Source organism: Microcaecilia unicolor, chromosome 3 (genome assembly GCF_901765095.1).
Source record: "Microcaecilia unicolor chromosome 3, aMicUni1.1, whole genome shotgun sequence".
NCBI lineage: Eukaryota > Metazoa > Chordata > Amphibia > Gymnophiona > Siphonopidae > Microcaecilia > Microcaecilia unicolor.
In genome coordinates, this window is record NC_044033.1 from 370822473 (window position 1) to 370835077 (window position 12605).

General features: G+C 44.8%; 1 protein-coding gene across 1 annotated transcript in view; it reads left to right on the plus strand.

Moving 5' to 3' along the window:
* The window catches only part of RNF217 (ring finger protein 217), a 217588-nt gene that overhangs the window by 195403 nt on the left and 9580 nt on the right, over positions 1-12605 (plus strand). Inside the window, 2 exon segments of the mRNA XM_030195531.1 lie at positions 5559-5760; positions 11040-11111. Coding sequence (XP_030051391.1) covers positions 5559-5760; positions 11040-11111 — 274 coding nt within the window.

Here is a 12605-nt window from a genome sequence, read left to right on the forward strand (position 1 = left end):
AATCAGCAGAGCTAATGTGAAAGAACCATAAAAACACACTCTAAAACCCAGTCTCCATATAAATATCTCACAGAATAGAATCGAACAAGAAAATGCAGCAAAATACAGCATTATAACTTTACAAAAATACTTTCAATACTTACAATTTTGAAACAGCAGAGCTAGAGTGGAAAATCTACACCAGCCCCCAAGGCAGGTCACCAAAAAATGCTAGCACATGCTTAGAATAGCCCAGCCTCTCTTTAAATACATAATACCCAACTGCCCTCAAAATATATCTTACCAATCCATGTCTCTATTTAGTCCTGAAGGATACATAGAGGGACATAATCGAACGCGAACGCCCATCTCCATGGGCATCTATCTCCGAGGACGGGTACGTGAAGGGGCGGGCCAGACCGTATTTTCGAAAAAGATGGGCGCCCATCTTTTTTTTCGATAATACGGTTTGTGCCGGGCAAATGCATCGCATTTGGGCGAATTTGAGCTGGGCGGTATCATTTGGTCGTGGGAGGGGCCAGGATTCGTAGTGCACTGGTCCCCCTCACATGCCAGGACACCAACCGGGCACCCTAGGGGGCACTTGTAACAACAAAAAAATTAAAATACCTCCCAAGTCCATAGCTCCCTTCCCTTGGGTGCTGAGCCCTCCCCCCAAATACCCCCCAAACCCACTGCCCACAACTCTACACCATTACCATAGCACTTATGGCTAAAGGGGGGCACCTAGATGTGGGTACAGTGGGTTTTGGGGGTGGTTTGGAGGGCTCCCATTTACCACCACAAGTGTAACAGGTGGGGGGGGGGGATGGGCCTGGGTCCACCTGCCTGAAGTGCATTGCACCCACTAACAACTGCTCCAGGGACCTGCATACTGCTGTCATGGAGATTTGAGGCTGGCATACAGGCTGGAAAAAAAACGTTTTTTAAGTTCTTTTTTTTTTTTTTTGTGGGAGGGGGTTAGTGACCACTGGGGGAGTCAGAGGAAGTCATCCCCAATTCCCTCCGGTGGTCATCTGGGCAGTTGGGGCACTTTTTGGGGACTTGTTCGTGAAAAAAAAGGGTCCAGAAAAAGTGACCCAAATTCTCGCTTCTGGCGCCCTTCTTTTTTCCATTATCGGCCGAGCTCGCCCATCTCTCCTCGGCTGTTAAACACGCCCCAGTCCCGCCTTCACCACGCCTCCGACACGCCCCCATCAACTTTGTCCGTTCCCGCGCCCATCGATTATACCGATTTGGGCGCCCATGAGAGAAAGGCGCCCATCTCCCGATTTGGGTCGAAATATGGGCGTCTTTCTCTTTCGAAAATAAGCTGGATAGTGTTCCATTGAAAAATAAAACATTTCTCCTTCCTGTCCAAAATATCAGATATATTTCCCATCCCGAGGAAGCTTCACCTGTAAAAACACCAAAACAACCCTACAAACCTTAGGGGCCCTTTTACTAAGCCGCGTAAGTGTCTACACGCGCCCAACGCACGCCAAATGGAGTTACCGCTCGGCTACCACATGGCTCTTGTGATAATTTCATTTTTGGTGCGCGTCCAAAAAATAATTTTCAGATGCACATATCAGACGCGTGCCAAGTGGCATTTGACCTGCATAGGTCATTAGCACCCAGTTACCGCGTGAGACATTACCGCTAGGTCAATGGCTGGTGATAAGGTCTCAGATCCAAAATGGAAAGGCGGCAATTTTCATTTTGCCACACGCCCATTTTCGGCAAAAATTTAAAAGAGCATTTCTTTGCAGGTGCGCTGAAAAATGATTCTGCGTGTGCCCAAAACACGCACCTACACTACCGCAGGCCATTTCTCAGCACACCTTAGTAAAAGGACCCCTTAGAATTTTTAGGCTGTGTCCTGCCTTTAACCAGTGATCCACTTGAGGCGCTTCTAATCTTTGAACTCTAATATTAACTGGCATTTTTTGGTGACCTGCCCTGATGAGCAGATGATGAAAACTCCGGCGCTGTACAGAGCAGCGCTGGAAAATTACAATTGGAACAATGCAGCAAAAGTACTCTCTAATGCTCAACACAAATTATATGTAAAAATATGTGTTCTGTTAGCGTTGAGCTTTAGAGAGTCCCAGGGGAGGATTTTGTTTGGCGCATGCGCCAAGGGGGAGCCTGTGCAGACTTCTGGGTCCCAGCATTCAGGCACTGCTAAACTCCATACTAGAAATTTTACTCCGAACACAAAGTTGTTTGTGTCTTGTACTGCCTTGTAGGTGAGGCTGTGGTAGGACAGATGACTGACTATTATGTGCCAAGGAGCAGTGTTAAAACTTTGCTTTCTTTACACAATTGTGAAACAAATGGTTTATTGCTAGAGGGTTTTGTTTCCTGCCTTGGACTGACAGCAAAACAAGATCTTCGTTCTAATCAGAAAGAGAAAAATACCCCTCGGAGCCCCAATTCCAACCCAGGCATAGTGATGATCTACGGTTACCCTCTTTCCTGCTGCTGAGGCTTCACTTCTTCAGGAAACCCTAACACCAGCTCCGAGCTGTGGTGGGTTTTCCCACGGTAAGGGCACCCAACTTTACCTTGCTTTCTCTGAGCATGGAGATGAATCTGCCCACTGTGCTACCGATTGGCGCGCTCTCTTTTAAGCATCCTGTGCCGGCAAATGCGAATGCTAGTACGGCGCTACTGCCCTCTAACACCTGCGTTTGCTTCTGAGCATTGGGGTTTGAGTTAAGAAACAAGCAGAAAACAGTTCTCAGTCTTGTGCTTGGTGAAGCTGCCAGCAGAGTGAAGCAGAGTTAATCATCTTGATGAGTGGACTTTTTTTTTTTAATCTGTGGTGGTGAGATTTGAACTCGGGGCTCTGAGGGATTACTTGAGCTTCAGGGGACTGCTTGAACTCAGTCAGTTGTGCATTTGCTGGGCTTTGTTTGCAGTGGAATGATTAAACTTCTTTAGTAAGAAGAAAGAATTACTGAAGGTTTTGAGAAGATTTGACTTTTTGTTTTAACTCCTCCACCAGAGCCTTTGCCTTCCAGTGCTTGTTTTTGGAATGCTCCTGGATGGTTCCTGGGTTGTTCCTGGATTGTAATTTAAAGGCCGTTTTGCAAAGTTGCAAGAGGGTTAACGTGCAGATAACGAGCACCCAATCAGTACTACTGCCGGGGTACCGATTTTGGCATGCGCTGAATCTCACGGTAGAAAATAATTTTCTACCATGGGGGCGTTCCCAGCGGTAATCGGCAGCATGCCCATGTTGGCACGCACTGCATGATTACTGCGTGGGTTGGTCATGAGCCCTTACCGCTAGGTCAATGGGTGGCAGTTAAGGCTCAGGCTGTAAATAGGCACGCACTAGTTTAATATTAGCGCAGGTCCATTTCCCGGGCCAGCCGTGGTAAAAAGAAATGGCCCAGCACGCGCCTAAAAGCCGCACCAATACTACTGCAGGCCACTTTTTACTGCAGCTTTGTAAAAGGACCCCTTGATTATTTTGGGATTTTATAATGCCATTGTATCGGTCCATGGTGCGACCGCACCTAGGTATTGTGTTCAATTCTGGTCGCCGCATCTCAAAAAAGATATAGTGGAATTAGAAAAGGTGCAGAGAAGAGCGACAAAGATGATGAAGGGGATGGGACGACTTTCCTATGAGGAAAGGCTAAAGCGGCTGGGGCTCTTGAGCTTGGAGAAAAGGCAGCTGAGGGGTGATATGATAGAGGTATATAAAATAATGAGTGGAGAGGAAATGATAGATATGGAGCGTCTGTTCGCTTTCCAAAAATACTAGGACAAGGGGGCATGCGATGAAGCTGGAGTAAAGAAAATCTTTCTTTACTCAGCGCGTAATTCGACTCTGGAATTCTTTGCCGGAGAATGTGGTTAAGGCGGTTTGCTTAGCAGAGTTTAAGAAAGGTTTGGACGGCTTCCTGAAGGAAAAGGCCATAGAATGTTATTAAATGGACGTAGGGAAAAATCCACTATTCCTGGGATCTTGTCGGCTGATTGTGACCTGGATTGGCCACTGTCGGAGACAGGGTGCTGGGCCAGGTGGACCTTTGGTTTGTCCCAGTGTGGCGATGCTTATGTCTTATGTCTTAATAATTATTGCTTTTTTGTATGTTTATCTTGCTTTATTTATATTTATGTAATTCTATTTTGTACTTAGCTCAGTAAGGGGCCCTTTTACTAAGCCACATAGATGCCTTCTTGTGCCCAACGCACGCCAGTTCAGAGTTACTGCCCAGCTACCGCATGGCCTGTACGGTAATTTCATTTTTTACACGCGTCTGCTACACACACCAGAAAATCGCATGGCGAAAATCGGGCGGTAACTCCGACTCGACATTCATAAGCGATTACCGCACAGTTAATGCGAGAGACCTTAGCACTAAGTCAGTGGCTGGCGGTAAGGTCTCAGACCCAAAATAGACGCGTGCCAATTTTTATTTTGCCGCATGTCCATTTTCGGCAAAAATATTAAAAAAGGGCCTTTTTTACAGGTGCGCTGAAAAATGGATCTGCCAGCGTCCATAACACACGCCTACACTACCGCAGCCTATTTTTCAGCGCACCTTAGTAAAAGGACCCCTTAGAACCTCTTGTAACCTTGATAAGAAAGTTAGTAGCTTTTTGAATAAAGTTTTGTTTTTATCGATCTATAATATTATTTAGCCGTTACTTTTGATTGACAAAATACAGTTCGAGAATTCCGTCTAAAATGACTATAGCCAATAATGCCACATGCACTTAACTCAATCTTTGAATGGAAAGAAAACTGTGGCATAATTGTGGCTGTAATTGTGACATATTAATTGTGATGATTAATGATAAGTGGTTGATAGGAAACTTGATAAGGATTTTCACTTTTGACAGTGAACAGGTGCAAAGTGAACTCGCTCTTTGAATAGGGCAACATAGTGTGCATACTTTTCATCCCTTGACTTAAATATAGCCACAGGAGCACCTCTGTTTTTAATATAGCTAAAAAAAAAAAAATAATGACCATTTGAGTAGGGCAGTTATCAACCAGGACATCTTACTCAGGTAAATGCCTTTCAAAATTGTACTCAAAGTGTTAGATTCAAAAAATGACGCCCAAAGTTAGGCAAAGTGTCCTTTATGGAATACTAGTTTAGCCACAAACTTTGGCTGTGAGCACTTACGCCTACCAAAGGCTGGTGTAAATGCTAGTACCCAACTGATGGCAGTTAGGCACGTAAATCCAAATTCTGGGAACACCCCTGACCTGCTCACGCCCCCTCCCATGGCCACACCCCCTTTAGAGTTCAATGCTGTGAAATGTAGGCATGAATGTTATAGATTAGGGCGTTGGGCAGATCCACGTGTAACTTCTAATGACTGCCAATTAAGTGCTTGTCAGTTCCAGTTAGTGATAATTAGCACATAATTGACTAATTAGTTTACGTGTGGATCTGGAATCCATGCTCACATTTGGGCGATGTATACAGAATCTGGGGGACACTGAATAACAAGCATAACACCATGGAGCCACCAATATCAATCAGCAATAAAGACTGAGCATTATCTTTTTTCTTTTGTTTCCTTGTCCATCTGTCCTTTCCAAGATCCACATCCAAAGAACCGAAGGGTGTGACCACATGACCTGCTCGCAATGTAACACTAATTTCTGTTATCGCTGTGGAGAGAGATACCGCCAGCTCCGCTTCTTTGGAGATCACACGTCGAACCTCAGCATATTTGGATGCAAATACCGCTACCTCCCTGAGAGACCGCATTTAAGAAGATTAGTGCGAGGCTCTGTCTGTGGTGAGTGAACTTTGCCCAAGTGCTGGGGAGGGAAGGAGGGAGGGAGAGACAGTGTTTATTAAATTCAAAAACCTGTTTGTGATTCACATTTAAAAACTAACTTACAGAAATATTCATTTTTGCATAAACTATTGTAGACAATGACAGTGTTTCTGACTCGGATCATTTTCCAAACTTCAGTTCCAGAGTTATGCCACTGACTACAAAATGTGTTAAGCTTCTTTGAAAAGGAGAGGCGTTAGGGTCAGATATAATATAATCAGAAGAGAAGCCAGAGAGTGTGTCTGGACATTAACATTTAAATTAGATGAGCATAGTTTGTGTCAGTGGCATAGAGGCCGACTGAATTTGGTTTTGGTTATGATGACCCAAAATCCTTTTTCTGCCCGCTTTCAGTTTCAGCTGAAAGACTACAGCCATGTTTTCAGTTTCAGCCAAAACGGACCATGTTTATTCGGTGGAAGCTGGAAATTTGTGCTTTGTCCTGTTTGTCTCCCTCTCTCCCCCTCCCCTCCAAACAGGAGTTGCCTCCCCCCTCCCCCCGCCCACCTGTAGATGCCCCCCTCAGGTCTATTTTATAATCCCTGGCAGTCTAGGGATGTAATCAGGACAGGAGTGGTCCCCAGTTGCTCCTGTTCATGCTGACTCCGCTCTTAAAATGGCTGCTATGACCCAGGGGTGTAGCTACGGGGGCATGGGCCCCTGCAAATGCTAGCGTTTTTAACACATGCTAAAAAATTAGCACACACTAATGCTAGAGTCACCCATATATTCCTATGTGGGGATGGGGTGGGGACAGAGTCTGCGGGGACGAGGCGATGATGGGGACATAGCCCGTGGGGACAGGGACAAACTTTGTCCCTATGTCATTTTCTACTTTGAAACCTGTTAATGAACTGGACTGTTATTTATGTTTGAGTGAAGCAGACAATGATATTTTCATTTTTTTGGAAAAACAAGCCAACATGCTGGCCACAACTAGCAACATTTGCATGGTGGACCCTGTACATTCCTGCCACCAGCACATCTTTTAAGAAGACATCTTCTATTGCAGAAAGGACTGTGGAAGACAGGAGAGCTAGACTGAATCCTGAGATTGTTGATGACTTATTCATCCACAGATTAAAAAATCATAACAGTGCTTCATAGGGCATATTTCTCCCCTGCTAGGGCATACAGAACGGGTTGTATTTGGATCCCTTGGACATTTTAACAGGATGGATTATGATTCCTTGGGGTAGTAGAAGTCATCTGTTGTTGGAGTTGGAAGGGTGGTGTGGGGGCGGATAGTTGCTCAAAGTTATTATTGTTTTCTATTTGTGATTTATAAATAGTTGCATAGCATATTCCTTTTTATACTTTAAGAAAAAGATTTAAATATAAAATCATAAGTGTTCGAAAGGTTAGGGCCCACAGGGATAGGGACAGAACCTGTGAGGATGGGGCAGGGACGGAGACAAGGCCTACAAGGACAGGATGGGGATGGAGACAGAACTGACAGGGTGGGGATGGGGACAAACTTTGTCCCCATGTCATTTCCTACTATGGGTGTCTCTAGCATTAGCACGCACTAAAAACGTTAGCGCACCTTAGTAAACAGGGCCCTAAGTGTTTTGAAAATGAGTCCCTTTATGTACCTAAAGAGTCAATACCCCCTGCCTCTAGGGTATTCTATCTTCCTCCATTTAAGGAAAAAAAAACTGCAGAAGGAGATATGGATCATTTGTCACTTATTTCTTAGGATAGTGTAAATTAAACAGCTTTTCTCGAATCATCTAAAGAGGAACCTGTAATTCCAGCCACGCTGATTACTACCATGGCAGTTGATTACAATAGAGACTTACTTTTGAAGCTTTATTTTCTACTGAGGGTCACCGTGTTTTGCACATTAAAAGTTCCCTGCGAATAAAGATGTAGTTAGATATAAGAACAGTGGCGTACCAAGGTGGGGGCGGTCCGCCCCGGGTGCACGCTGCTGGGGGGTGCCGAGGCGTGCGCCTGCGCCGAGTTCGCTAACTTCGCTCGTTCGCTGCAGCTCCCTCTGCCCCGGAACAGGGAGCTGCAGCGAACGAGCGAACTTAGCGAACTTGGAGCAGGCGCGTGCCGCGGCACCCCCCCCCCAGCGGCGTGCACCCGGGGGGAGGTGTCATTTAGCGGGGGGGGGGGGCGCATTGGCGATCCGCCCCGGGTGCCATCCAGGCTAGGAACGCCACTGTTTAAGAATGAGAATTTATTTTTTATCCTTCTCAATTGGTGAGGTTTCTGAGTAACAGAACAGTGGACCAGGGTCAAGATACTGACCCTCCTTCTTCAGAGGGCCCAAGTGTTCAGATCTGAACTTCTTTCTCTAATTGATTTGTTTATATCTGCACTCTAGGGTATTATTGCTTAAACCTTACCTCCCTGTTTGCTAAGCCATGCTAGCAGCTGCTGTGCGCTCATGCCGACACAGCCCATTCACTTTGAATGGGCAGTGTCTGCATTGCTGTGTGGCTTAGTGAACGGGGGTGGGGGTGGGGGGGTAGTGTTTATTTCTACTATATGGTTTGATCTCTTGCCTTTCTCCAATAATTGTGGACTTTAGGAAATGCTATGTTGTAAGATTTTTCCTTTCTGTTAACTTGTGTGTCATATTATTTTTTTTTTATGTAAATACTGTTCCTTTGCTTATTTCAAGATATTGTCTTGATGTATATTTTTGGAAATTCAATAAAAATAAAGCGTTTTTTAAAAATACATTTTTTTTAATTACCACAGGAGCACTTATCGCCACCAATTATGTAGGCAGTAAGGGCTCCCATATTATCTATGAGCTAACCAATTAGTGTGTGGATAATATAGAGGGGTCCTTTTACTAAGGTGCGCCGAAAAATGGCCTGTGCTGTTGTAGGCGCGTGTATTGGATGCACACAGGTCCATTTTTCAGCGCGCCTGCAAAAAAGGCCTTTTTTTTTAGCCAAAAATGGACATGCGGCAAAATAAAAATTGGTGCGCGTCTACTTTGGGCCTTAGACCTTACCGCCACCCATTGACTTAGCAGTAAGGTCTCATATGTTAACCGGGTGGTAATAGTCGATGGTACCGGGTGGTACCGGGTAGTAATAGCCGATTACCGCCCAGTTAGCGTCACGCAGTAGAAAAAATATTTCTATTTTCTGTTGCGCGTATCGGACGTGTGTAAAATATGGATTTACCGCCCGGGGCACATGGTAGCCAGGCGGTAGTTCCAAATTGACATACGTTGGACGTGTATCCTACATGCCTTAGTAAAAGAGCCCCAGAATACCCAATCTCCACCTCTGACCCATCCCCACAAAAAAATATATATAGGGGCCCTTTTACTAAGCCGGGGCAAAAAAGTGGCCTGCAGCAGTGCGAGTGCATATTTTGGGCACGCGCTGGGCTAGTTTTTGCCATGTCCTGGAAAAAGGGCCTTTTTTTAAGGGGCCGGAAAATGGATGTGCGGCAAAATAAAACCCAGCATTCGTCCATTTTCGGCCTGAGAACTTACCTCCACCCATTCACTTAGCAGTAAGGTCTCACATGCTACCTGGGTGGTAGGCATGCAGCACGTGCCCACTGCCGTTTACCACCAGGTAAGCACCACACAATAGAAAAGAGAAAAAAGTTTCTACCACGGGTTTTCGATGCATGCCAAATTTAGAATTACCGCCCGGGGCACACAGTATGCTGATTTGGCGTGTGCTGGACATGCATAGGGTCTTACGCGCCTTTGTGAAAGGGCCCCATAAAGCATGGTTAGCACATGCAAGTGCAAAAATTAATGCACGATCCTTTAGCGTGTCCTGCATTAGTCCATTTTTGCTGCATTAGGTGCACATTAGTGCCTAACTTATCTTAGTAAAAGGGCACCTTATTTAGTTAGCCTTATAGTCCACATATCATAACCAATAAAGGCAAATGATTTATTGATACAGTCAAGCTGTAAAGGAAAATTTTATGAAACAGCACCTACTAAAAGCATTTTTTTAAACAATTTTACAATAATTTCAAGAGTACATCTTGATTGGCAAAGATGATTACTAAAAGCATTTTAAGGCACTTCTTTTAAGCCTATTCTGTAAGAAAATTAGTGCCTGTTTTTATAAAATATAAATATAAAATTTTACTGTTGCGGTAAATTGGCCTTATCACGTGGGAAAGACCCATGTATGAGCACTAAAGCCACTTTTTTACCTTAGCTTAGTAAAAGGGCCCCTACATAAAGGGCTCATCTGCATCGCCACTCACTAACTAATTAACTAATTAGCGCATGGTTAGTGCAGGAGCCCTTACTGCCTAGTAAATAGGTGGTGGTAAGGGCTCATGCATTAATGGCCATGCACTAATTGGGAAACAGCACTTGGCTGTTAATGGAGGAAATAGAAAATGCGACCATTTTGCTGCCACGCTAAAAGTGGACTCAACGAGGGGGAAACCCACGTGCTAGTAATAGCACAGGCCACTCTGTATCACAGATTAGTAAAATGTCCCCCAAAGTGTGCTCCACAGTCTTTCACTAACTGGATCCAGTTGCATGCAGAGAGCCATAGAAATCTCAAAAGTTAAGATGGCTATTCTCTGTCGCATGTACCTGATTTGTGCCGATTTATGAGTAAAGAAACATAGGAAATGATCTGCAGTTAGACAGGCACTTGAAATCATTAAAGCTATTCTTCTATTTTCACTTTAATTTATTTATTACATCAATTTTGTATGATTTGTTGAGGCAGAATATTAGAGTCAAAATAGTCATACTTAACCTCTTTAAATCTACAATTGTAAATTTTCAGGTCTTTCTGCCTTAAGGGGAGACTGAGCCAGTGCATGCCTGGAGAGGTACTGCTGAGCTTAGGGAAATCAGAGCTATGTCTGCACACATGCAGTGCAGTAAGACCAGGGCAATGTCACCTTTGCTTCTGAGATTGTGGTCACTGTTTTTCTGTGTTTGCTGAAAGCACCTGTCTTGGCTTGAGCTCTACTGAAAATCCGTGGAGCTGCCTTTAAATACCCAGGAAGGATTAGTTATTCTCAGACACAGAGAACATGAAGTGATTCCACAGGCAATCTGTGGCACTGTGACAACTGAATATATTACAATTAAGTTTCATTCCTTAGAAAGAAGAACGAAAAAAAGTATTAACTCGTCCCCTTGAAATCTCACCAGTATTCGATAGCGTTACCATGACTACAGTCCAAGACAGTGTACAGTAAGAAATACATGAAACTCATTGCAAATTAATTTAACATTTTTGGATTTTTTGTTTTTGTTTTTTTAGCTGGAAAGTTACTCATTGCACCTCTAGCCTTGGTTCTGGGTCTGGCACTGGGAGCCATAACAGTTTTAATAGGTAAGCAACCTTACTGTTACTGTGTTACTTCTTCAAGGGACCCTTTTACCAAGCTGCATTAGGTGCTACTACATGCCTAATGCAGTGTTAAAGGCCTAACACAGGATGTGCTAAAGCGTCCTGTGTTAGTTTTGCCATCTGCATGTGCTAACTCCTGGATTCTATATAGCACTCCTAGTATTCTGCTCCGAAATTCAAACGGATTCTATAACTGCTTGCGTAACTTAATTGGCTTAACAAGCCAATCATTGTTGTTAAGAGCACTTAAGCAATAATGAGCATTTACGCACACAAGTCGCTAAGCTTATTCTGTAATGCACTGTGCCTAAATTTCAATGCATGCAGGCAAAAAGGGGCGTGGTTATAGGCGGGGAAATGGGTGTTCCCAAAATGTATGCAAATAGTTATAGTTCGGTGCGCTTAAATCTACGCACTGGGTTTTACACCGTGTTTTCGTTGGTGTGAATGGACGCTCGTAGTTTTAGGCGCTGAGATACCAACTATGCGCATTCCATATACAGTGCCTAAATTTAGTCACTGCTTATAGAATTCACTTAGATGGAAGTGTTTTCCGCGTGGGTTTTTTTTAGGCGCCATATATAGAATCCCCCCCCCCCCCCCCCCACCTAAGCACACGGCATTTATTTAAAAAAAACAAATTTTGGGGAGGGGACATGGCATAGGCAAGGAATGGGCAGAGAGTGGGCATGGAAGTGGTAACCGGTTAGCATGTGCACATTAGCACACGCTAACTGGTTACCGCAGGTTTACCACTATAGCCTTTACCGCATTTTATAGTCACAGTAAAAATGGCCTTAATGTGCAAGAAAGACCTGCGTAAGGGTGCGCTAAGACCATTTGTTACTGCGGCTTAGTAAAAGGACCCCCATATCCTATATAATAATTTGCACCTCCAATGTTCCATGTCTGGCTGCCTGGATTTGTAACATCTCCTGACGTCAGCCAGCCTCCAGCGTTCCATTCCCCCTCACTGTCCCGCCCTCGTGTCAAGATGTAATGATGTCAGAGGGCGGAACAGTGAAAGGGAAGGGAACACTGGAGGCGAGCTGACAGCAGGAGGGATGTTATGAACGGAACGGAAGCCAGCGCCAGCCAGCCAGAGAACGTTCAGGTACAAATCGAGGGGAGGAGAGAATCGCGGGACATCGAGGGGAGGGAGGGCAGGGCACAGGAGAATTGATGGACATGGATGAGATGGGAGGACAGCAGAGGAGAGAATCGCGGGACACGGATGGGAGGGCAGGAAAGAGGAGAATCCCTTGACATGGAGGGGAGGGAAGAATCGCTGGGCAGGGGAGAGAGAGAAAAAACTTACATGACAGCGTTCCTAGGGCCCGTTTCATTGTTGAGGAAACAGGCATGGTTCCAGTAGTAATAAATAGCAGCAGTACATTTCCATACATTGAGACAAGACTAGTCTTTTCCCTCTGTTATCCTGTCTGCTTGGTTTCGGCCCCCTCTCCTTGTCCTGCA